The sequence below is a fragment of the Meriones unguiculatus genome, chromosome 1, assembly GCF_030254825.1.
Source record: "Meriones unguiculatus strain TT.TT164.6M chromosome 1, Bangor_MerUng_6.1, whole genome shotgun sequence".
NCBI lineage: Eukaryota > Metazoa > Chordata > Mammalia > Rodentia > Muridae > Meriones > Meriones unguiculatus.
In genome coordinates, this window is record NC_083349.1 from 98,782,991 (window position 1) to 98,807,259 (window position 24,269).

A 24,269-nucleotide genomic window follows, 5' to 3' on the forward strand; every position below is an offset into this window, starting at 1 on the left:
TCCCACCATAGGTTACTCTTATCTGCTCTGGAACATGATGTAAATGGATTCAAGTAGTGTATATTTTTAGTGAGACATTTGAGAGTATGGTTTAGGAATTCAGTCCTTTTTTCCATCATGTGACTATGTCACTGTTTGTTTATCTAGTGGATGAATATCTGATGCTTTAAATTTGGAGCTATTAATAAAGCTGCCATAACCGTTCTTTTACACTTTTTAAACATTTTATTTATGTATTTGTGCATGTGTGCACATGCCTGCACAAATGTGGAGGCCAGAGGACAACTTGCGGGAATCTGTTCTTTCCTTCTGCCATGTGGATCCTTCAAATCAAACTCTGGCGTGGTGGCAAGTGAGCCATTTCACGGGCCCAGATGTTCTTGTTGTTGCTGAGATAATGTCTCATATAACCCAGGCTGGCCTTGACCTCCTGATCCTCCTGCTTTTGTCTCCTAAGTGTTGGGGTTCCAGGTGTTCACATTCAGCTTCCATGGTTCTCATAAAAGTCTGTTTATAAAATCTTTCATTACTTGTACACTAATACCAAGAGACGTGGCCTACAGGATGGATAGACAGATAGGTACCTGTTTATGAGAAACTGCCTGACCTTTCCCCAGCATGACTGTACCATCTTGCAGTCTCTCATCAGTGACAGATGGTAGGTCCTTGCCGGTATTTGGTGTTACTAGTCTTTAAATTTAGTAGTCTGAAGTGCTATTTTGTTTTACTTAGCCTTATGGCCTCTTGTAAGTAATTATATTGATTACGTTTTACATTCTTTTTTTGCAGCGTGTGTGTGCATGTGCGTGCATGTGTGTGCACATGTGGAGGTCAGAGAACAACTTACAGGGGTTGATTGTCTCCTTCCATCATATGGTCTCCAGGACCACACTGAAACCATCAGGCTTGGCAGAGGCGGCAGATACCTGCACCCTCTGAGTCACCTTGCTGGCCCTGTGCTTTCATATTCTTATTAGTCATTCTTGTATATTCCTTTGGACAGTGTCTGTCACTTCTTTCTTTTCCATAAAACATTGGATTTGTTTTTCTTTTTAGCACTGAATTATAAGATGCCTTACATATTCTGGATAACTGTCCTTTTGATAATGTGTTTCATGGCTTTTTTGTTTGTTTTATTTTGGTTTTCGCCACAGGGTTTCATGTAGCTCTGGCTGGCCTTGAACTCATGATCACCTCAGCTTCAGTTTCTTATGACAGCCTGGCTTTTGAAGGCCGTTTGACTCCATGTTTTCTCCCTTTACATTGGGAGTGCCTGTGGGCAAGAGTAGAGCCTGTGTGTTTATTTTAATGCTTAGCATCACTCTCCTGTGTCGTGTGCACGCATTTGTGGGGTCACAGGTGTGCACTGCAGCTGCACACCCCTGTGACCCCAGGTGAGCTTGAGATCAGCCTGAGCTACTGGGAGCCTAGCTCAAAAGAGTTTTGTTTTGTTGTTTGTTTTTTAAAGAATACACTGCTAGGGGCTGGGGAGATGGCCCACTGGTTAAGAGCACTGGCTGCTCTTCCAGAGGACCCAGATGCAATTCCCAGCACCTGCAGGGCAGCTCACAATTGTCTGTAACCCTAGTTCCATGGGATCGGACACCCTCACACAGAACAACAGGCAAAACGCTAATGCACTAAAAATGAATAAGTCACACATGTGCATGCTTGCATGTGTGTGCATTTTTGTATGTATGTGCCTGCTTGTATACAAGCGTACGTTTGCTTGTGCTTGCATGCCTGTGTATTTGCATGCTTGCATTTGTGTGCGTGCACAAGCACTTTTGTGTGTGCACGTGTGTGTGAGTGCGATTGTGCATGCCTGTGCAGAGGTGTGTGCCACTCTATGCAGGGCTTAGAGAACCAAGCCTGGAGATCTGAATTCAAGTTTACCAACTCCTGCAAGTTGTCCTGACCTTCTGTGCATGCCTGTGTGTGTACACAAAACACACACTACATGATAAGGAATGTATATAACAAGTTATTCTGAAATTAGTTGAATCTATTTCTTAAAACATTGCCAGTTTAAATTTCTTTTTCTTTTAAAGTATAGTTTAAGGGCTAGGGAGATGGCCCAGTGGTTAAGAAGGTGGTAATACACACGCACATGCAGTAACAACACTCTGGAGCCAGTTGCAGTAGGATCTGGAGTTCAAGGCCAGTCCCAGCTGGATAGTGAGATACTTTCTTAAAGAAAATTAATATAATACAGAGGGAAGAGCCGGAGGCTGGAGTGACGTGGACAGTCATTACCATCCTATACCTCCGTGGTACTTCGACCAACACTAGATTAGCTTTCCATTTCTAACAAAGGCTCAGCAGCAAGCAGTGGGCTGTGCATGAGACCTGCCCTCATAGCCTTCAAGGCAGAGTTGGTGTACATGCCTCTAACCCTAGGAGAGGTGGAGGTAGGCGAATTTCCGATTTCAAGGCCAGCCTGGTCTGAATAGTGATCCCGTCTCAAACAAAGCAGTCAGGGGTAAGATGGTGCTATCTGCTGTAGTCACCCCCTCTGCGGAAGCCTGGGGAGTAGATCTCTAGCACAGTCAACCTTCTATGTCTCACACCAAACCTGACGGCCTGAAAGTTGGACTGAGCTTGGGCACCGCCGTTTTCCTGTGGGTTATCTCAAAAACACGAGGAAGAGGTTTTGAAGTTAAAAGGAGTAATGAATCAGGCTGAACTTGAAATATCAGCAGTCTGCGCTAGGTAATGAACGTGGTCATTCCTCTGGATTCACCCATCTATTCAGCTGTAGATGGGAGAGAAAAGTATTCTAGATGAGAATATGTATCAGTCAAGTCATCATGTGTATTTTGCATTATTAAGTAAAAATGTATTTTGAGACAGAGTTTCTCTCCATAGCCCTGTCTGTCCTGGAATTCATTATGTAGCCCAGGCTGGCCCTCATCTCACAGAGATCTTTCTGCCTCTGCCTCCCAAGTGCTGGGATTAATAAGGCATATGCCACCATGCTGGGCAATGCCTTAAGAAACAAAACAAATACCCACAATAAAATAATGTAGTGTTGAGTAAATATTTGTTCATATTTCAAAAATTCAGAATTTTCTGTCACCACCAGAAAGATTTTATAGTTATAGCATTTATTCAGTGTAGATGTGTGTACAACTATGTACATGTTATTAAACATACACAGTGTCTACCTGAAGAGGACATGCATTCTCCACTGTGTTTAACAAATCTAGGTCATGTCAGCAAGTAGATGTGATTATATGGTAAAATCCAATCAGAATGAAAGGATAGATTTTCATCCAGAATTTAAACCGATTGCTTCCATAAAAGTTAAGGACAAATAACTAGCTAATTAAACTCTGACTAAAAAGCATAGTTTGATTTACTTCAATGAAACTAGAAGAAAAGAACCATACTAAATCACTATCCATGCTTTTGTGTGAGGTCTTTTTCTTATTTTGAAGTTTCTCTTTCTCATTGCTTGATGTTAAAGTTAAAAACATTATTATTTGAGCTTTTTAAAACTTATGACCAAACTCACTGGATTTACTTCATTAGTAGTGAAGGTTGCTGAGTAAGCAAGTCCTGTGTATTTTAATTTGATTAATATTTTTGCTAAATGGCACTATCTTACATAATAGCTATAAAAATTAGTATTTTACTTTGTATTTCAGTGAGCCTACCATAATTCTTTCTAAGCATTTATTTATTTATCTAAAATGTTTGGTGTGTGGCATGGCGACTAACGCCCAGGGCCATGTGCATGCTGGGTAAACATTACTGTACCTTTAGTCCCCAGTAGGTTTTCGTTAGTTAGTGCTGCTGCCAATGCAGTGCTCCTATTAATGGACAGCACATTCTAATCTGTTTATTACTAGCTTGTCAGCGCAAAAAGTTTGCCCTTTCCTTATGTCCGAGTCCCAGGACCACGTTTCTAGCTGCAGCCGTGAAAGTACACAACTCTCCTTCAGCCTTCATGTAGCTTCGTGGACCCTGGCTGCCCGGTGCCCTGACTTGCCAAGGCATCCTCCCACAGGCCTCCTTTTGGATTTTGTTTCTTAAGATAGAGTACAGCCCAGGTTGGCCCTGAACGCCCGATCCTTCAGCTTCTAACTCCCCAAAATTTTGGATTATAAACATGTGCTGCCACACGTGTATAATGGTGCTCTCCTCAGTTTTTAAAGGGTCTCTTTATTTTTATATGTCCTTTGCTTGCATAGGCCAGGAGATGCCACCAGATCTCCTAGAGCTAGGTTTTGGGAACTGAACCTGGATCTTCGGCAAGGGCAACAAGAGCTCTTGGCCTATAGAACCATCTCTCCGGCCCCTCTTTTAATTTCTTGAAGGTTTGAAATCTATCATACAAACAGTGAATATAACGTAGGAGTTTGATTGAAAGAATCACAGAATAATTTTTTTTTTTTTTAAATATTTGAGACAAGGTCTTATATAACTCAGGCTGGCCTGGAACTCTTTTGACAATCCTCCTACCTTAGCTTCCTAAGTGTTGGGATTACAAGTATGAACCACCATTCTCAACTGAAATAGCATTTTAAAATTATTATTGTTGTTGTTGATGCCTTATTTTATGTGCGGGTGTCTTGCCTGCATGTATGTCTGACCCCCATGTGTGTGCCTGGTGTCCACTGAGGTCACAAGAGGTTGTCAGACCCCGTGGAACTAGAGTTACACTGGTTGTGGATCATAATGTGGGTTTAAGGATTGAGACTGGGTTGTCTGCAAAAGCAAGTGTTTTAATTGCGGAGCCGTTTCTTCAGACTCTATGCATAGTTTTAAGCTGGCTCCAACTTCATCATATGGCACAGGCTGGGCTTGAGTTTGTAGCTCTTCTCTTGCCTTTACTCCCTGGGTGCTGGGATTTTAGGCATGAATGACCACTCTCAGCTTTATTTTCTCTATTTTTATTAATTTTTAAATTTTTGTTTATTACCTTCCCACTCTGGTCTCTTTTAAAGTAGATTATACTTTAATTACTTTTTTAAAGAATTTTTTTATTGTGTACAGTGTGTTCTGTAGTTGGTTCCCAGAACTGGAGTTAGAAGTGGTTGTGGGCCACCCAATGAACTTGGGTCCTTAAGAGCAGCAAGAGATCTAACTGCTGAGCCATCTCTCCAGCCCTTGATTTAGTCTTAAAATCATTCCATTTTTCATCAATGAGAAGGGTTTTTATGATATTTTAGTGTTCTGTTGTTATGCCCTATTACACACTTTTCTGTCACAATTACATGTCCCTAGCTTTCTAGTGTCTTAAACTATAGTTTTGATTAAAGAATTAAATCTGTGTATGTGCTCTGAAAAATATTTGCTGTGCATGGATCCTATTGTGTGTATATGTGTGTACATGCAGGTGTGTATGTGCTTATGGGCCAGAGGTCAACCTTAGTTTCATTCCCCTGGAGACAGGCTCTCTCACTGAGATCTCACCAGCGATACAAGTCTAGCTGACCAGTCAGCCTTGGGGAATCAGACTGTTTTTATATTCTCATATTCTTGGCTCTTGGAATACAAATATTTAGTTCCACTTTCAGCTTTTTATATGGGTTAGGATGGAACTCAGGACCCCATGCCTGGCAGGCAAGCACTTTACTGACTCATCTAGCTACCCAGCCCTGTGAGTTCCATTCTAATGAGACATTCTTTTGTTTTGTTTTGTTGTTTCGAGACAGGGTTTCTCTGTGTAGCCTTGGCTATCCTGGACTTACTTTGTAGACCAGGCTGTCCTTGAACTTAGAGATCTGCCTGTCTACAGATGTGTGCCACCACACTCGACTTGAAACATTCTTTTTTTTTTTAATAATTTATTTAATTTTATTTTATGTGCATTAGTGTGAAGGTGTCAGACCCCTTGGAATGAATTGGTGTGAGAGACAGTTATGAGCTGCCATATGGGTGCTGGGAATTGAACCCAGATCCTTCATAAGAACAGACAGTGCTCTTAACCACTGAGCCATCTCTCCAGCCCCGACTTGAAACATTCTTAAAGTAGTACAGTGTAGGAGTTTTCAGTAACTAAATTTCTTATAATTTAAGATTTATTGTTATATATTAACAATATTTTTTGTTTATTGTGTTGTTTTGTTTTTTTTTTTATTTGTTTGTTTTTTTAATTTTCAAGACAGGGTTTCTCTTTGTAGCTCCCGACTACAGTGCTGGGACTCTCTTGGTAAACCAGGCTGGCTTCAAACTTACAGCATCCACCTACCTCTGCCTCCCAAGTGCTGGGTAGGCGTGTGCCACCACTGCCCAGCTTTCTATTGCTTTTTTATACAAAAAAATTCATGAAGTTATTTGTTTTCTTTTTTTAAAGAAAGTTTCTCTATGTAGCCCTTAGAACTCACTGTGTAGACCAGGTTGGCTTCTAACTCATAAATTTCTACTTGCCTCTGCCTCCCAGGTACTAGGAGTAAAGGTGTGTCTCACCATGCCTGTCAGAAATCTCATGAAGTTGTTTTTACATGCTGTATTAGTTTCTTTCCTATTGTGTATAAGATACCATGAAAAGCTTATGGTTCCAGAGGGCTAGTGTTTGTGATGGTGGAGCAGAGGCATGGTGTCAGGTGGCTGGCTGAGAGCTCACATCTGATCCACAAGCAGGAAACAGAGAGCAGACAAGGAATGGCACAAAGCACACTCCCAATGACATAGCTTTTCCAAGAAGGACACACTTCCTAATCCTTTCCAAATAGTTCTAGTAGCTGGGAACCAGGTATTCAAGCAAATGAGTCCCTGGGGGCCTTTCTCATTTAAAGTAACACATATACCTTGTTGTTTTTTTTTTAAGATTTATTTTATTTATTTATTACATATGCAGTGTTCTGCCTGCATACCAGCAGAGGGCACCAGATCTCATTATAGATGGTTGTGAGCCACCATGTGGTTGCTGGGAATTGAACTCAGGATCCTGGAAGAGCAGCCAGTGCTCTTAACCTCTGAGCCATCTCTCCAGCCCCCTGTTTTGTTTTTTTGTTTTGTTTTGTTTTTGTCATTTATTTTTCAAAGATCCTTGTACAGCGTGTATAGCTTCTCAGGTTTTTTAACTTGTACTCTGCTTACAGACACGATATGTAATTAGTACTTTGTAGGGAGGTATAATGGTTCATTTTATCATTGCTCTGTGTACCCCAGGAGATTGGTAGAGCCAGGAAGATAGTAAATGTTCTTTATTCAAACATCTGTGTACAAGCCAGGCATGGTGGCCCATACTTGTAATCCTAGCACTTGGGACACTATCAGGGAGGATCATGAGTTAAAGTCCAACTTGGGCAAGAGCTTGTTTCAAACCAGGGATGGGGGAGCAAGAAAAGAAAGGTCAGAATAGACACAGCATGTATTAGGAGGGACTTGTTCTTGGCTACCTGCCCTACCTTAACAGGTGTCAGGGTCCTCTTGTGTTTTCCACCATGCAACAGGACACAGAGCAGTGAAATCATCTGTGGATGTATTACACCAAGAAACCAGGAAAAGTCTGTGAAAAAATGACCCACCACCATCTTGGTGCAAAAAGCTTTCCTAGCTTGCACTACAAACATACCATAAACTGCAAATAGTACTTAGATGCACAAATGCCTGCCTCAGTGCTGTAGGATGGCTTCAAAGTCATCTTCAAACCACTTTGAAGGCACATGATAAAACACAGAGGCCCTAGTCACATACAGCACCTCTTTTGTGTAATATTAATACTACCTTGGCCTCTGTTATTGGAACCTAGATGAAGGTAAGGGCCAGTGGGTAGCTGCCAAGGCTTTACTGAGCTCCTGGTCAAAGCCGCTGTGAACCCTAAAGGTAAGAAAGGATGGCGGCGGGTCTTACCCTGGCCTGTGGAAGCCTGGGGCCTACCTGAACAGAGAGAAAGTTAGTGGCTGCTGCACTAGCTGCTCACCCTGGCAGCAATGCCAGAATCTTTGCCAGCTACAGAAGAGTCCTGAGCGTTGTTCAGGTCTTTGCCAAACATGGTGGTAAAGGATTCAGTATAGAGCATTGAAGGGAGCCAGCCTGAAAATGGATGTTTCCCCAAAAGTGTATGTGGTCACCAAAAGAGAAGGCATGGAAGTGGTCAGCAGTCACAGTGAGCAGTGTTCTACTCACCAGTAAGCTGGCCTGCCTTGTTAATGGCAGCCATATAGGATGGCGAAGTCAGCACCTGATAAGCTATGCCTTCGTGGTGATTTTAGTTGAGGCAACCCCTCTACAAAGATGTAGAAGTTTCGGGTTTTTCTGCTCAGCAGATCCATGGCCACCTCTTGTCATTTCCATAAGGGCTGAGTGTTCAGGCTTTTAGAGGCCTATAAGGTGGTCACAGGTGAGCCTAGGCATGCCTGGATGAGCTTTGTATAACTCTGGTGTTAGTTGGATATTCAGGGTCTGGTATCTTTTTGGGAGACATTAATTTATGAGCAGAGGATCATGTCTCTGTCTTTGTTGGAAACAAGTGGTTTGAAGATGACTTTGCAGCCATCCTACAGCACTGAGGCAGGCATTTGTGCATCTAAGTACTATTTGCAGTTTATGGTATGTTTGTAGTGCAAGCTAGGAAAGCTTTTTGCATCAAGATGGTGGTGGGTCATTCTTTCACAGACTTTTCCTGGTTTCTTGGTGTAATACATCCACAGATGATTTCACTGCTCTGTGTCCTGTTGCATTGGTGTATGTGTGCAAATCAATGACCTTGACATTGCCTTTTACTCCTCAGAGGAAGGCTGTGGCTGTACCTGGTCTTTGGGGACCTGCCTGTGTATGTTATATGCCTCAGACAAAGTCCTATAAGGAAAGAAGTCCAAACAGAGGGCTGTGGCAGGTCTTAGATGGCCTTCTACCTGTCCCTTTGGGATCTGAGTGACTATCACTGTGGGTAGCCTGTTCTATCTCACAAGAAGATGATAAAGTTCTTGGCTGATTTCTAACTGGGCTGCACCATCTTGGTGGTGTCGAGAGCTTTGACTGTCTTGGTTCCAGAAGGCTGGGTTCTCCTGGGTTCTGCTGGGATGACTTGTAGTCTGAGGTGTAGCAGCAGCAGCAGCAGCAGCAGCACTCAAACTTCCTGTAAGATCGCGGCGCATAGTAGGACAGTGGTGCCATGTCCTTAATTCATCTTTAAAACCCCAGCCAGTAACCAAAGCTCAGGTAGTCAAAGAATCTGTCACCTACATGGGCTTGTGAAACAAAGCACTTTTACTTGCTGAGCTATCTCCCTGGCCCCTCTTACCTTTTAAACTAACCCTAGAGTAAGGAGAGAAATACCTAAAGCATCCACTGTGACTTAACAACTACACTACTGAGATCTGAACAATCAAATCTTTATTATTTGCTCTTATGATAATCATTTTGAGAATAGCAGCCTTGCTTCAAATTCTCTCATTATACTGAAGGCTGAGAAGACGGCTCAGGAGGTGAGAGTACTTGTTCTGCATCCATTAGGACTTGGGCTCAGACCCCCAGAACCCACCTGAAAACAAAAACAAAAGGCCAGCACGAGTGGGCACCGGTCACCTGCATTGCAGAGAGACAGGCTAGAGCTCTAGAGCTCACTGCCGGCCTGTCCAAAGTGGCGAGTTCACAGCTCAAGAAGTGACACTGTCTGAAGGCAGTGAAGTGAGACACCAGCATCCTGCTCTGGTTTGTTTCTGCATATATATGCAATTGCACAGTCATGTGCATGCATAGCACCGCAAAGAATGTACACACACATACACACCCACACCCACACCCACCCATCCACCCTAGGCTTTCTAAAGCCTTTTCAGAGAGACATTAGCTAGAGAGGGCTATTAAAGATTCATCAGAACTCAATACTATTTTCTGGCAGCTTACCCAAGAGTTCCCGAGTATCCTTGGATGGCTCATGTATCAGATAGAAATTGATAAAGAATCTGGCAGGATTTACTGCAGATACAGTGAACCATCATGATTGAAGCCAGCCAGTCCTTATGGGTAGTTTAAAATTCATGAGGTGGCATCTTTCATTGAATATGGTGATTGTCTTACAAAAGGAATTGCTGTCACATGGAGTAAAATTCCTGTTCGTGTCTCTCATTGATTCTTCAGTGAGGCATTTTCTTTCAAAAAGGTGGGTGGGGACTCTGTTAACGAGGTAAGAACTGGCTCAGCAGTAAGAGCATTTGCTGCGCTTCCAGAGGACCTGTGTTGGGTTTCCAAAACACACATGGCAGCTCGTGGTTTGTAACTCAGTTCCAGGGGATCTAGTGCCCACTTTGGCACCATAGGCACCAAGCACAGATGTGGGGCACATAGGCAAAACACTGATAGACATTTAGAAAATATTTCTTATGAAGATTTACTTTTATTTTAATTACGTGTATGCCTGTGTGTCAGTATGTGCCCATGGAGGCCAAAGGCTTTGGATCTCTTGGAGCTGTAGTTATAGATGGTTGTGAGCTGCCCAAAATTGGTGTTGGAAACTGAACCTGGATCTTCTTGAAGAGCAGTATGCACTCTTAACCAGTAAACCATTTCTTTTAAGAAATGTATATAAATTGCATTTAAAGAAATTTGTCAAGTTTATGTGTCAGTAAATGTAAGATGTAATATTTCTGAAAACTACATTTAAAGGAAAATCCACATCTAGTTTAAAACATTTTAAAATTTATTTTACCATCGGTCATCACACACACATACAAGCACACACACACACCTCGGGTGGCTTCAGGAAGCTGTAATGAGATTTGTCAGTATAACCTATCCTGTATGGTCCTGCACAGTTTGGATTTTTGAGTCCCAGGTTTGAATGTGATAAAGTAGCATTTTTTTTTTCTGCATTAAATGGTAAAATGTAATGCTACTTTTCTGTTTGCCCTTAAAAAAATATCTTAGCCAGATCTTTCTTGGAAGAGTAAAGATCAGCTGGTGTAAATCTAGCAATTGGGACTTTGCTTGACTTTTACCCATGTTTTCAGTCAGAGGACTTGAAATGTGTCTTTTAAGGAAAGACCAAAATTTGTTGGTCTCTTGCATGCATGAATTTTGTGAACCTAATTTGACAGAATAGATAATAACGATTGGTATCCAAAAATCTAGCAGTACACTTGGCACGGTGCTTCATTCTCTGCAAGAAAAGTAATTTTCTGTCTGACCTACTTACCTAATAGGTTTTATTCAGCTTTTAGTAACTACCAGTAAACAAAATTATCAAACGTGAATTTCAAAAATGTTTACATAAAATACCAGAATTAACCAGCATTTGAATGTACTAGTATTGGAAACAGCTACCCAGCTATTGTTTTTAGTTATTATGTGGCTCTATATAATGAATTTCATTTTGCACAATAAAAATGTCTATCTTAGTTTAAACTGATATCCTACATAGAATAGTTTCTGTTTGAAGGCATGCTCCTGGAATTAACCAAGTTCCTAGCCTGTTGCCACAAAAGTATTTATGCCTTCACCTCTACAAAACAGGATTCAAGTACTTTCGGAATGCCAGAGGTTGGAGTCAAAACAGAAGAAAATAGATCTATAAATGTATGAACAAGGCCTTTCCTGATTGGAACTTCATTATCCACCTAGACTGATAGGAGAACATAAAATTACAACTCATTATTAGAGCTCCATTATCAAAGTGTAGTACCTGGAGAAGGGGTTGGTACACAGCAGAAAATAAAACCAATAATGTAAACAGTTCTTGTGTTTGACTCCTGTATAGCTAGCCCTTAACAGAGCGTATGTTGACTGAGGTGTAGCTTAGTTGTGAGTGCCTGCCTAGCACCACACATACACACCTGTAGCCAACAGGATCTGAAGGCAGGAAGATCAGAGGTCTAAGGTGATCTTTGGCCACATTGTGAATCTGAGACCAGCTATAGGACTATATTATGTGTGATTCTGAGATCTTGAATAAATATGTTATCCATAATATTGGCATTTTTTTTTCAGAATTACATCTCAGTGGACCTAGAGTTATTTATACTGTTTTACACACACACACACACACTTCTTTGAAAATACCGTATATCTTCTAGTTTTTGTTGTTTAACTTTATAAAGTTTTAATGTTTAATTTGACATGTGTGAGCAATGGAAGTATTTCACAGATAATTTGAAATATGGGTTTTAAAACCAGGAGAGAGAGGGATAGTCTTGAAGTTATCTGGGTGATTGTTCAGAGTGTAGCTATGATATTACTTGGGAGAATGGCAGGGAGCAGCAGACACATGTAAGAGGTGAAAGAAGGTGCAGAGAAGTAACAAGCAGAGACCCTAAAGTAGACTGCATCACTAGTATGTCTGTATGCTGGTGGTGAGGGGCATGCATATAGTTTGGTATGTACATGTCTGTACATGCATGTGGAGGATGGTTTCCTCAATTGCTTCTCTGCCTTCTTTATTTTTATTTGTTTTAAAGACAGGGTTTCAGAGTGGCCCCTGGATGGTCTAGTATTTTCTGTGTATGCCAGGCTGGCCTTAAACTCCCACAGTCAGAATTAGAGGTCTGTGCTTTGGTAACTGCGTCTCTGCCTGCACCTGGAGCTCACTAATGGCTGGAGAGTGTTTCTACTAGCTCTACCTCTCTGGTACAGGTATGACTGTACCATGCTTGGCAGTTTGTTTGTTTGTTTGTTGTTTATTATTATTGCAGCTTTTGATTTTTAAGTTGGCTCTAGGCATTTAAACTTGGTCTCATGTTTACAGGACAAACACTATGAGACCGAGGCCCCTTACTAATAACTAATTTAGAAAGGAATCTGGCTGATAGCCACTTAAAAGCATTGCTCTAAGTGACGTTAGGATTCACTGCTAGTAAATTAGCCATGAGGATATAGGGTCTCTGAAAGACAGCTTGAGTCATCAAGGCGTGCAGTTAAATGTACAAAAGTACAACATGTTCCCAGAATTTTAGAAAGGGTAATAGTATCATGCTGAATGTAGAGGAGTGAGTTTATTATAGACCCACATTGTGTTAGCGAATGGAGAGCACTGTATTTGAAACTCCGAATCCCCAACTCTCCATTATTTTAAGCGGTGTAGTCATCTAATGAAGTAGAAAACTTGGTAAACATTACAATTAGGTTGACAGCTAACCTGTAGGATGTGATTAAAGTGTATAGGTAAGCTGTTTCAGCCTCTAGGGCTGTTTGCTCACTGGCGAAATCACTCCAGTTGAAAATATTCCCTTATGCAGTTTTGAGTTATTAAAATGTTACTTTTCTTCAAATATTTACCCCTAAAATTTATGTAAAGTGGATGCACATACTTCTTAAGAAAAATCATCATTAGCATACTTTTGCTAACAGCTTCACCCACCTTGAGGCTGTCATCCTCTCCATACTGATGCTTCTGTCAAGTGGGCTGTGTCGTAGAACACCACTTCCATGGCGTTTCATGGGAATGGCTTTTCTTGCCATTTATTTGGTGAGGAAGTTCTGACCCACAGTGAGTGATAAAGGAATGCAAAATTGTTGTGCTGGTTATTAAAATGCTAGATTTGTACAGGTCAAGAGCCTAAGTGAGTCTGAAAAAAGTCATGGAAAAATAAAGATTATTAAATGATCTTCCATCTTCTCACAGTATAGCAGACTAAATCACAAATTGTCAAAGTGCCCATTGGAGGGTCTTGCCTTTCTCTCTCTCTATCTCTGTGTGTGTGTGTACAAATAGAGGTCATAGGACACTTGTGGATGTAAGGTCTTACTTTCCACCTTTAGGCAGGCAAATGGGGTCTCTTCCTCCTGGTGGTCTGAGTCCTCCAGGCTCGCTGGCCTGCCGGGTTCTTAGCAGCGCTACTGTCTCAGGCTCCCATCTAGTTGCAGGAGTGCTGTGGTTACAAATGTCTAATTTGTATGTGGATCCGGCTCTTAGTCACCAAGCATATGCTTTTATCATCTGAGCCAGCTTCTTGGCCACATTTTGATATAGGGTGAAATGTGTTCACAAATCCTAAGTTGTATTTTGTGTGTTTTGGTACTACTGGATGCTGGAGTTGACTAGTGAGCCTCATGAAACATATCCTCCTGGGTCTTATCGTTGGGTGAGGCAGGTAGAATTAAACAAAGGACAGAGATTGGCCAGAAGTCAATTCCATCCAAATAGAATGTTGAATGAATGTTCTAACTGGCTCTGGACAGGAATTCCACATAAAACAATGTTTTATCACCACCTTGGCCTCTCCTTCCTACTTCCCGTTTCTGCATTTCATTGCAAACTGTAGTGTATGCAAAAATACTGAAATTACAGTTAGGTAAATGGATCTCCCAAAAGTATTAATAACATGCATGGTACATAAGGCTGGCAACAAAAGTTGAGAAGCCCAAATTTTTGGATACCATTTAATCTATTTGTAGGCTTGTCCACATTCTTTAGTATAAATGCACATTTTAATAACTCACTTTTTGTTTATAGGTTCAGGGGCAAGTTCATCCTACTCTTGAGTCTAATGATGATGCTCTTCAGTATGTTGAAGAATTAATTTTGCAGTTATTAAATATGCTGTGCCAAGCTCAGCCCCGGAGTGCTTCAGATGTGGAGGTATGGCAAATGACAACTTCTGTCTTCTAATGACTGTATGTGTTTCTAGCCTGTTTTGTTTGTTGTAATGACAGTCAGTGAAGGAGAAAAGTGCTCTTCGGTTCATTCGTAGGTCTCTTAAACTTTGTGCTGGGCATGTGGTAGCTTATTTATGCATCTTAGCTGTGAAACTTTCAGATTTTACTTTTTGGTTTAAATGAACAACTTCATGTTGCTACTAGAATGGTCTGAGACAAACACTCCCTATTAGTCCTGGCTGTCCTACAATTCATTATGCAAACTAGAATGGCCTTGAACTCAATACTTTTAAGAGTTGAATATATACAAATGTTTCATTCCAAAAACATTTCCTTTAAATTTCAGAGAGTCAAAGGAACAAAGATTGGACTTCAAGTGAGGCAAATAAGTATCTAGGAACATTGAGGGTCAGGGGCATAGCTCACTGACTAGCATTAATGAAACCTTGGGTTCCATCCCTAGGGTCAGAGAAAGAGAGAGAGAGACAGAGATAGACAACACCAAGTAACAGGTTCCGGATGTAGAAAAAAATTTGTATTGGGTAATTCTTGTTTCTTAACTCATTTACAGTACATTCTTCGTAGGGTTTTGTTTGTTTTGTTTTTATGAGACAGGATGACATAATAGCGCAGTCTGGCCTTGAACACAACTTGCTGTATAATCAAGAATGACTCTTAATCCTTCTGCTTCCACTTCCCAATTGCTGGGATTTCAAGAGTTTTCTACCAAGCCTGGCTGGTTTCTTCCCATTTCCACTTAATTGTAAAGTCATGTTTTTATTCATAATTCCTTTGAAATACCTATTGATGTTGTTTCACAGGGATCTTGAGTAGCATGGCTTGCCTGACTCTGTGTCACATTAACAATTTCAGTTGGATTTTCTTTTTGATTCTAGCTATGTTCTTTCATGGTTTGGCAGAATTGAGACTTACAGAAAGGGCTTACAAGTCTCACCTTGTTTATTATTCTGATATTGGTACATTCTAGAGATTTGCTATTCTGCTGACATTGCAAACACAAATCAAATCTTCTCATATTTATTTACAGAACTATGCTTGTCTAATTTTATCTTTAATTAATAGAGAAACTAGGAACAGAAAGCCATATAAATCCTAGTGTGTAGTCTTTGGAGATTGAGATAGTACTTTACAAGATGTGGGAGTGTGGCAATAATAGAGATACCAGTCACTTATGTAATAAGCCTTATTTTTCTTTTTAAAATGTTTATTTTTATTATGTGTAGTTATATGTATGTATACACATCTGTGTGTAGGTATGTACACAAGTACAGAGGCCAAAGGAGTTGGATCCCTGTCTTAGTTAGGGTTCCTACTGCTGTGATGAAACACCATGACCAGAAAGCAAGTTGGGGAGAAAGGGGTTTCTTTAGCCTCCCCTATGTGATAGCATTGTAGTCTATTGGAAAGAAGCCAGGATAGGAGCTCAGACAGGGCAGAAATCTGGAGGCCTCTTCCTGGTGTGCTTCCCATGCTTCCTCAGCCTGCTTGCTTTTAGAGCCAGCCCCGGGCATGGCACCGCCACAGTGAGCTATCTAGACTTTCCCCATCAATCACCAAATTACAAGAAAATGCCTTACAGGCTTGCTTACAGCCCTATCTTATAAAGGCATTTTCTCATTTGAGCTTCTGTCATCTCTGATGATGCCAGCCTGTGTCAGATTGACATAAAACTAACCAGTACAGTCTTCCTCCATCCGAAGTTCTAGGCAGTTGTCAGCTACCTGACACCAGTGCCGGGAGTCAAACTGCGGTCTTCTGGAAAAGCATTACTTGCTCTTAACCACTGAAATTTTATAATTTCAAAGTAGTATTTTATAAATTTCTATATCTTACAACAGTTCTATAGGCTGTTAGAAGAGAACAGACATAAGTGAAGATTGAAGAAAAAAATCAATTTTCTGGTGCTACAGAAATGCCTCTCTGGCCATGTGTTGACTGTGCAAACAGAAGTAAATGAGCAAGACTAGTGTGGTTCATCAAGTAAGGCTGAGGCTTAGTCAGGAAAGCCTGTTTCAACTGAGTTTCTGTATGAGGGTACACTATAAACCATTGAAGACTTATTGTTTGACTTTATTTGTATGTGAATGTACACATGTGATATTGGCATAAAGGGAACAGCTTTTAGGAGTTATTCATCCACCATGTGGGTTCTGGGGATCAAGCTCAGGCCACCAGCCAAGGCTGCCAATGCCCTCACCAGTGTGGAGATTTGTTATTTTTTACTGCATTTTTTTTTCTTGATTTATTTAAGTTCACAAACAAATTAGTGGATAAATTTTTATTTTTATTGGTGTGGGAGGGTAGTGAGAGGAGAGGGTATGTTAGTGCAGGCGTGCTTGCAGTGTGTATAAAAGTCAGAGGGCAGCTTTTGACATCTACTCTGTCCTGCCCTGTGGGTTTCTGAGACTAGGCGACTGACCTCGTGTCATCATGATTGTGCAGCAAGAGTGTTTTACCTGCTGAACCATCTCACTAGCCAGAATGGAAGGCATTTTCCTGCCCGCGCCATTTATACTTTGTTCTTACTCATCTTCTCCCTCATCTCTCCTGTCCCCTTTTTGCTGGCTTCTCTTCCCCAAATAATCCTCCCTTCAACTCTCATGTCCTGGGTTTCATGGTGTTACTATGGATTGTGGTTTTAGAGTACTCACGGGGCTGGAGAAAAGCTGCAGCTCCTTGACAACACTTACTGGGATGCGACACGAAGCTCTGGGTGCTCCTTTGTGTCCCTTCCCCAGCCCTCCCAGCCATTTGCTCTGCCACCATATGAACCTTTGTATTGCCTTTATCACACAGTACCGCAGCAAATTTGCTACTTTAATTTTTAACTACGGGAATTCCTTTGACTTGTAACTTAATTAAAACATGAACAGCCTTGAATATAGAATGAAGGTGGGATTAGATAAGCGCTCATAAATCTGCCCCTCAGATGTGCGAACAGCATGTACTCCTGCCTCATGCCCAGCTCGAGAGAATCTGTAGACATTTATTTACTGATAAAAATTGCATTCAGGTTTGCATTCAGGGGCCACGCTCATCAGTTCATCTAGTTGTACATACTGCTGGTGAATACAGAGACTCTGTTGAAGGCTTGTAATAGCGCCCTCTACTGGCTCTATCTGAGTAGGGTTTAAACACCTGAAGGGAGCTAATAGGGAGTTACCTTAAAGTAGGATATCAAGCTATTGTAACAACTTACAATATTCTTACAAAATTCTTTAACTTTCAATTATATTTAATTAAATGACTTCTAGATGTTAGATTTGAAGCAGTCTGCTAAAAACGGATCAGTGCTTTAAAGACAGGCACACTGTTGCCCATGCAGGCCGTTGAGGGTTAGTGACCTGTAGGTAGTTTTGAGGGTAAATACTCTGACATGGTGGGTGATGGAAAAAAAAATCTTTGAGGTTTTAATTGGAAATGCTCCTTGTATTTATAACTGGGATTAAAGTAAAGATGCAAGTAAATAAGAGTTTATTGGAGTTAGTATTTACTAAATAAGTGTAGGTCTCTGTTGGGTTTCAGACCTGGAAGAAGCTGTTAAAAAGGTACCTTTTTAACCAAAGCATCCAGGATCCGGTTTCTCCCAGCATCCCTTAGTCCTTACTTGTTACAGGGGGATGCCAGCCATAGCCTCTATCCTGGCTAAAGTTCTATCCTGAACTTTGCTGCCCAGGGGCTGGGTTTCCCTATATAATCCATACATTTTGGTCCCCCTTCCCTCCATCTCTTCTCCTCCTCTTCCTTTCCTCCCTCCCCCCCTTGTGCATACACTCTCCCACCCCTGCTTTTCTGTTTTTCCCTGAATGGTGACTTCCTGGCCCCTTTCCTTGGGACCAGTGAACCCACATAGAGAGCTGCCCCAATCAACCTGCATTTTTAAGCTCTAGTCTAGCTCGAGTTGGCTCCTATCATTAGGCTGAAGATGCTTATCGTCCTCCTCCCTTGAAGGTGAGAGTGCTGTAAGGTGACTTACCAGCTTTGCAGGCGTCGTTAGTGACGGTGACGTTGAGGGCAGGGTTCCCTGGTGACAAGTCTGCTCAGTCTTTCATTCACCTAATTAAGAAGCTCATACATAGACAACCACAGGATTTTTAAAGTTTCTCTTTACAGTGGAAATTATGTGGAAAGCTCAACCTTGTGGATTTTTTATTGAAAAGTAAATTTGAAGTGATGAACTATTTTATTTGTTGCTTAGTTATTATTTTCTTATTTTCTAAGGAACGTGTTCAAAAAAGTTTCCCTCATCCAATTGATAAGTGGGCAATAGCTGATGCCCAGTCGGCTATTGAAAAGAGGAAGAGAAGAAACCCTTTATCCCTGCCAGCAGAAAGAATTCATCATTTATTAAGAGTAAGCTGAAATACTGCCATCTTACTTTTGAAAAGCAAAATAACTGAACAGTAAAACCCTTTTAAGTTCTCCAGGGATTCATGTGGGAAGGGGTACAGTGATAATGAGTATAGACTGGGCAGAGTGGTTGAATGGAATCTCATACCAATAGAAAGAAACAAATTGAAGAGATCTGGAAAAGTTATATTGTGGATTTTGTTTACACCAGGGTTGCTAGAAAATAGAATTTGTAAAATTTCTCTCTTGCTAATCAGATCTAAGTGTCCCATACCATACACTTTTAAAATCTGTTAGCATCTTGTGTAGGACTATTTGAGCCTGCAGTGAGTATCTGTGTTTTTGTGGAACAAAAATTCCTTAAAGATTACTTAAACAAGCCAGTCCTTCTCCTTAAACTTTAATTGATCACTTTAATCTTTCCAGAACTAGACTAGTGCTAAAAATCCTAATAATGCTGATTTTGTTTATTGTGACAAATTAACTCTCAGTCACACACACACACACACACACACACACACACACACACACACCTTATTACAATATTTAAAACCACAGTGAAAGTTTCTCTGCTATTTTTCCACTTTGAGACATGTTCTTACTTTATTGCTCAGATTGGTACTGGCCTGAGATTTGTTATCCTCCTGCTTTTGCCTCCTGAGTGCTAGAATTAAAGGTGTACATTGCTATACCTGACTGACTTTTATTTTCTTCTTTCTCATTTAGAACTCATCTTTCCTTAGGAATTTTTAGCCTCCCAAAGAACATACTCTCTATTAAGTCAAGTAATAGGATTATTTAATACGCTTAGTAGCACATAACATGGTTTTTTGTTTGTCTTGTGTTTTCATAGAAAGCCAAGAATGTTCCATGAGGCCCTAGGTTTCTTGGGAAAGGATAGAGGTATAAGACTAATAGCTATTCCTGGATGCCAATATTTTATCACTCTTATTTGGTATGAAAAATGATTTTGTGTAATTTCTTTCAGGCATTACTGGTTGATAAGAGACCATTTGCTCCCTCACCAAACTTCGACTCTCTGGCTTAGGGCCTTACTGAGTAATGGGCACTGTTCCAATACTGTGTAGGATCGGGGGCAGTTCTGCTTCCTTTTTCTGAGAGAGATGGAAAGAATTTTAAATATATAGACATGCATATATATATTTCTCATGATTGAACCAGTGAAACAAATTATTAAATGTTGGTAATGACAGGCTTCAATAAAAGTTAAGCCAAGCTGTATGTTTTTTATTTTTTAATTGGTATATTAAATTTACTGTATATGATGTTTAAACATGCTTTCCTTTTAATTTTTCAGGAGGTCCTAGGTTATAAAATTGACCACCAGGTTTCTGTTTACATAGTAGCAGTATTAGAATACATTTCTGCAGATATTTTAAAACTGGTGGGGAATTATGTAAGAAATATACGGCATTATGAAATTACAAAACAAGACATTAAAGTGGCAATGTGTGCTGATAAGGTAGGAGAATCAGCTTCTGTGTGTTGTATTTATAAACTTTACTTATGGTTTATTAGAGGCTAATGTACTTCTCAGAAAGAACAGAGTTGTGCACTGCACTGTGCTGGGGGAGTCCCAATAGTCTCATAGCAGTGCACCCAGGTTGTTTATGGTATAGGAAGATAGGAGGGAGGGTAGAGGGGGAGGGTAGAGAGGGGTATTTAAATGGCTGTGCAGGGAAGAAGATCTTTTCTGATGGCATTCTACTCCACTTTCCTCACGCTCTGACCTTTTTGGTTTCTGAATCTGGTTAGTGTTTATTCTCATAGAATAATCTAGAGTGAAAGAAATGACCTAGTTTGAAGAATTACAAGTGTTTTGATATTTTTAAATGGAGATGAAATACTTGGTATTCATGATTTCAACTGATAATAAAATACAAAATGTTTACTACTTTGTTTTAAATGTGTATGTGCGCACTTACATTAGTTTATGTGTGTAGTGTAGGGATTCAGAGAAGCCAGAGTTGGGATTAGGGCCCCTGGAAATGGAGTTACAGATGGTTTATGATTCTGGGAACTGAACTCAGGTGCTCCGTGAGAGCAGTAAGTGCCTTCAATGGATGATTGACTTCTTCAGCCTACTTGCTACTTAAAAAACAAAACAAAACTTTAAAAAAAGATGCATTTTTTTATATATTTATGTATGTGGCACATGGGGAGCAGTTTCTGGGCACAAGAACACAGCTGTCTGCAAACCTAGAAGAGGCCTCAGAGCCCCTGAGATAAGCCAGTTCTGAACTGGCTGGTGGGAACTGAAGGCAGTCGGTGTTCTTAACCACACAGCTTTCTATCTAGCCCTTCTTGCTTCTTTTTAATGAATCATATGAGTAAAATATTTTTGAGTTATCTGTTATATGCGCATACAGAAATGAGATGCAGAAAAACATGTTTTAAAAGGGGCTGGGATATATTTAATTGGTAAAGTGCATGCCTAGAATGTATAAAGTCCTGGGTTTGGTTCCCAGTACTTCATAAACTGAACATGATGTGCTTGTTTGTCATCTCAGCACTCACCTATGAAGACAGAAGGATCAGAAATGTAAGGCTAACCTAGTGAACTTGTAGCCAGCTTTGGTTATATGAGACCATGTTTCTAAAGCTTAAAATTTTAAAAAAAAACTAGGCTCCAAAGTTGTTGAAAGGTGACTTATATTGTAGCTTACCGTAAAATATATTATAGTGACACTTGAGAAGTCCACAAGAAGAGGAAGGATGAGTTTCAATAAGAGGAATAGTGGTAAACTTTTTGAAGAAAATTGTTTTTTAATGTGTATGGGTGTTTTACCTGCATGTATGTCTGTCAATATGTTCATGCCTGGTTGCTGTGGAGGCTAGAAGAAGGCATTGAATTCCCTGGAACTGGAGTTAAAGAAGATGTGAGCCACCATGTGGGTGCTAGAAATGGAGCCAAGGTCCTCCAGAAGAGCACCAATTGCTCTTAACCTCTGAGCCATCTCTTCTTTCTAGCCCAGTACAAAGAATTCTTAGGGACACTTTGTCTTCTGATTCCCCCGCCCCCCAACACACACACAATGGCATGTGTATGCCCCCTCATGAAGGAAAAGAATGAATTCCTAAAACATTTAACTTTCAAATTAGACTACATTATTATTTCACACTTTTTTTTTTAAATCTCTGACTACATAGGTATTGATGGATATGTTTCATCAAGATGTAGAAGATATAAATATCTTATCTTTAACTGATGAAGAGCCTTCCACCTCAGGAGAGCAAACTTATTATGATTTGGTAAAAGCATTCATGGCAGAAATTCGACAATATATAAGAGAATTAAATCTAATAATAAAAGTTTTTCGAGAACCCTTTGTCTCTAATTCCAAATTGTTTTCATCTTATGTAAGTATATTTTCTACTGTTTTTGTATGTGTTGTTACATTTTACTTCAAATTTAAGCTTACATAATTCATAACTTTTAATTTGTCAATTTTTTTAAAGTTGTGGGACTTATTCATGATCACAAATAAAGTGCTACAGCAGTTTCAAGAGATTAAACATCAGAAATTGAAAGAGAAAATCTAAACTAGACTAATTATGTAAGTGAAAATGAATTCACATAAGAATCCATTTATTTCAAGGAATAAAGCCTCTTGTTTCAGTGGAAGATGTTTTTGGTTCAGTTGACTCATTTAGCTAATACTTACAAGCAGCATCTGAACTGTCGGGCAGCACACTGAGCTGAGCCCTCTCTAGTCAGGGCCGAGCTAGAAACGTAAATGTAGCCCAGTGTGGTGAGCGTCAGAATAGAACTGGACCAGCGGCATTACTGGGAGCATGAGGGAGCTAAAATTTGGACAAGAGATTAGCCTCAGGGTAGTGCCCCAAACCTCACTAACCATAAAGTGCTTCCTGAGGAGGACAGTATTCCACAGGAGTGGGCTTTGGAGCTCAGCTTTCACCAATGAGTGATGAATAAACGGCAAAGGAGCAGGGGCTGAGGGCAGCCCAGTGGCAGAGCGCTTGTCTACTCTGCATATGATACCCTAGGTTCAACTTACACCACTACAAAAATTAAATGGATTTTATATGTTTGTAAATATGCTAAGCCCTATTTATTGAGTTAGTTTAGGTGTATGAAATGCACAGCATTTAAACTGTTTCATTAAATTTGCTTTTAAGAAAATGTAAAGGAGAGATAAAGATGTCTTAGATAAAAATCAACAACCAAAAGTTGCTAAATGGTGTTCAGTATCATTATCAGAAAAATAAAAACCAAAAGCATAGTGAGATACTTCTGCACACTTATTAGAAAGACTTAAAGAATCAGATACTGAGAAGAGTGAAGAATGACTGTTCATGGCTTTGTAAAACTTCCATGTTACTTGTGAAATATTAACTAGTAAGGATTTAAAATTGACTTTTTGTAACATATTTTATGACAATTCTTTTAGTATTTTACTTAGAAGAAACAAAAACAAGTCCGTACCAAAATAGCAGCTTTATTTAATAGTTCAAAACTAGAAATAATTCAGTGCCTACCAAAGGTGAAGCGATAGAGTTGTGATTTGCTCATACAGTGGACGGCTATCACCAAGAATAAAGAATGAAGTACTTATGCATACACTCACACAGCTTAATTTCCGGAAAACAAGCAGAGAAGCTGGACCCATAAGACTTGTTTCCACTTACCAAATATTCTGGAAAAAATAATTGTCTAGTCACAGGAAGTAGAACACTGTTTTCTGGCAGTGATGATGGTGGGAGGTGATACAGATGAGACATAATGGAACTTTTTTTAAAAAAAAAATTTTATATTATGTGTGATTGTTTTCCTGTGAAGGCCAGAAGAGGGCACTGGCTCTCCTTGGGCTAGAGTTATAGATGATTGTGAGCTGCCATGCAGGTTCTGGGACCCGAATCCTGGTCCTCTGGGAGAGCAGTCAGTGCTGTTAACTGCTGCATCATCTCTCCAGCTCCCATAAGGAAACTTTTTAAGACAAGAAAATGTTGTGGATAGTGGCTATGTTGATATGTTGAGGATAGTGGCTATGTTGATATGTTGAGGATAGTGGCTATGTTGATATGTTGAGGATAGTGGCTATGTTGATATGTTGAGGATAGTGGCTATGTTGATATGTTGAGGATAGTGGCTATGTTGATATGTTGAGGATAGTGGCTATGTTGATATGTTGAGGATAGTGGCTATGTTGATATGTTGAGGATAGTGGCTATGTTGATATGTTGAGGATAGTGGCTATGTTGATATGTTGAGGATAGTGGCTATGTTGATATGTTGAGGATAGTGGCTATGTTGATATGTTGAGGATAGTGGCTATGTTGATATGTTGAGGATAGTGGCTATGTTGATATGTTGAGGTGTAAAAGGGGAATAACTGCATACAACCTCACCAAAATAAAATAAAATAAAA

At 40.2% G+C, this 24,269-nt stretch overlaps 1 protein-coding gene across 2 annotated transcripts in view; it reads left to right on the top strand.

Annotated features, from left to right (window-relative positions):
* Positions 1-24,269, top strand: part of Sos1 (SOS Ras/Rac guanine nucleotide exchange factor 1) — a 78,633-nt gene that overhangs the window by 5,256 nt on the left and 49,108 nt on the right. For both annotated transcript variants that reach the window (XM_021634352.2, XM_021634354.2), the window contains exons 2-5: positions 14,345-14,470; positions 18,730-18,861; positions 20,177-20,341; positions 22,030-22,239. In XM_021634352.2, coding sequence (XP_021490027.1) covers positions 14,345-14,470; positions 18,730-18,861; positions 20,177-20,341; positions 22,030-22,239 — 633 coding nt within the window. The remainder of the gene's footprint in view (positions 1-14,344; positions 14,471-18,729; positions 18,862-20,176; positions 20,342-22,029; positions 22,240-24,269) is intronic.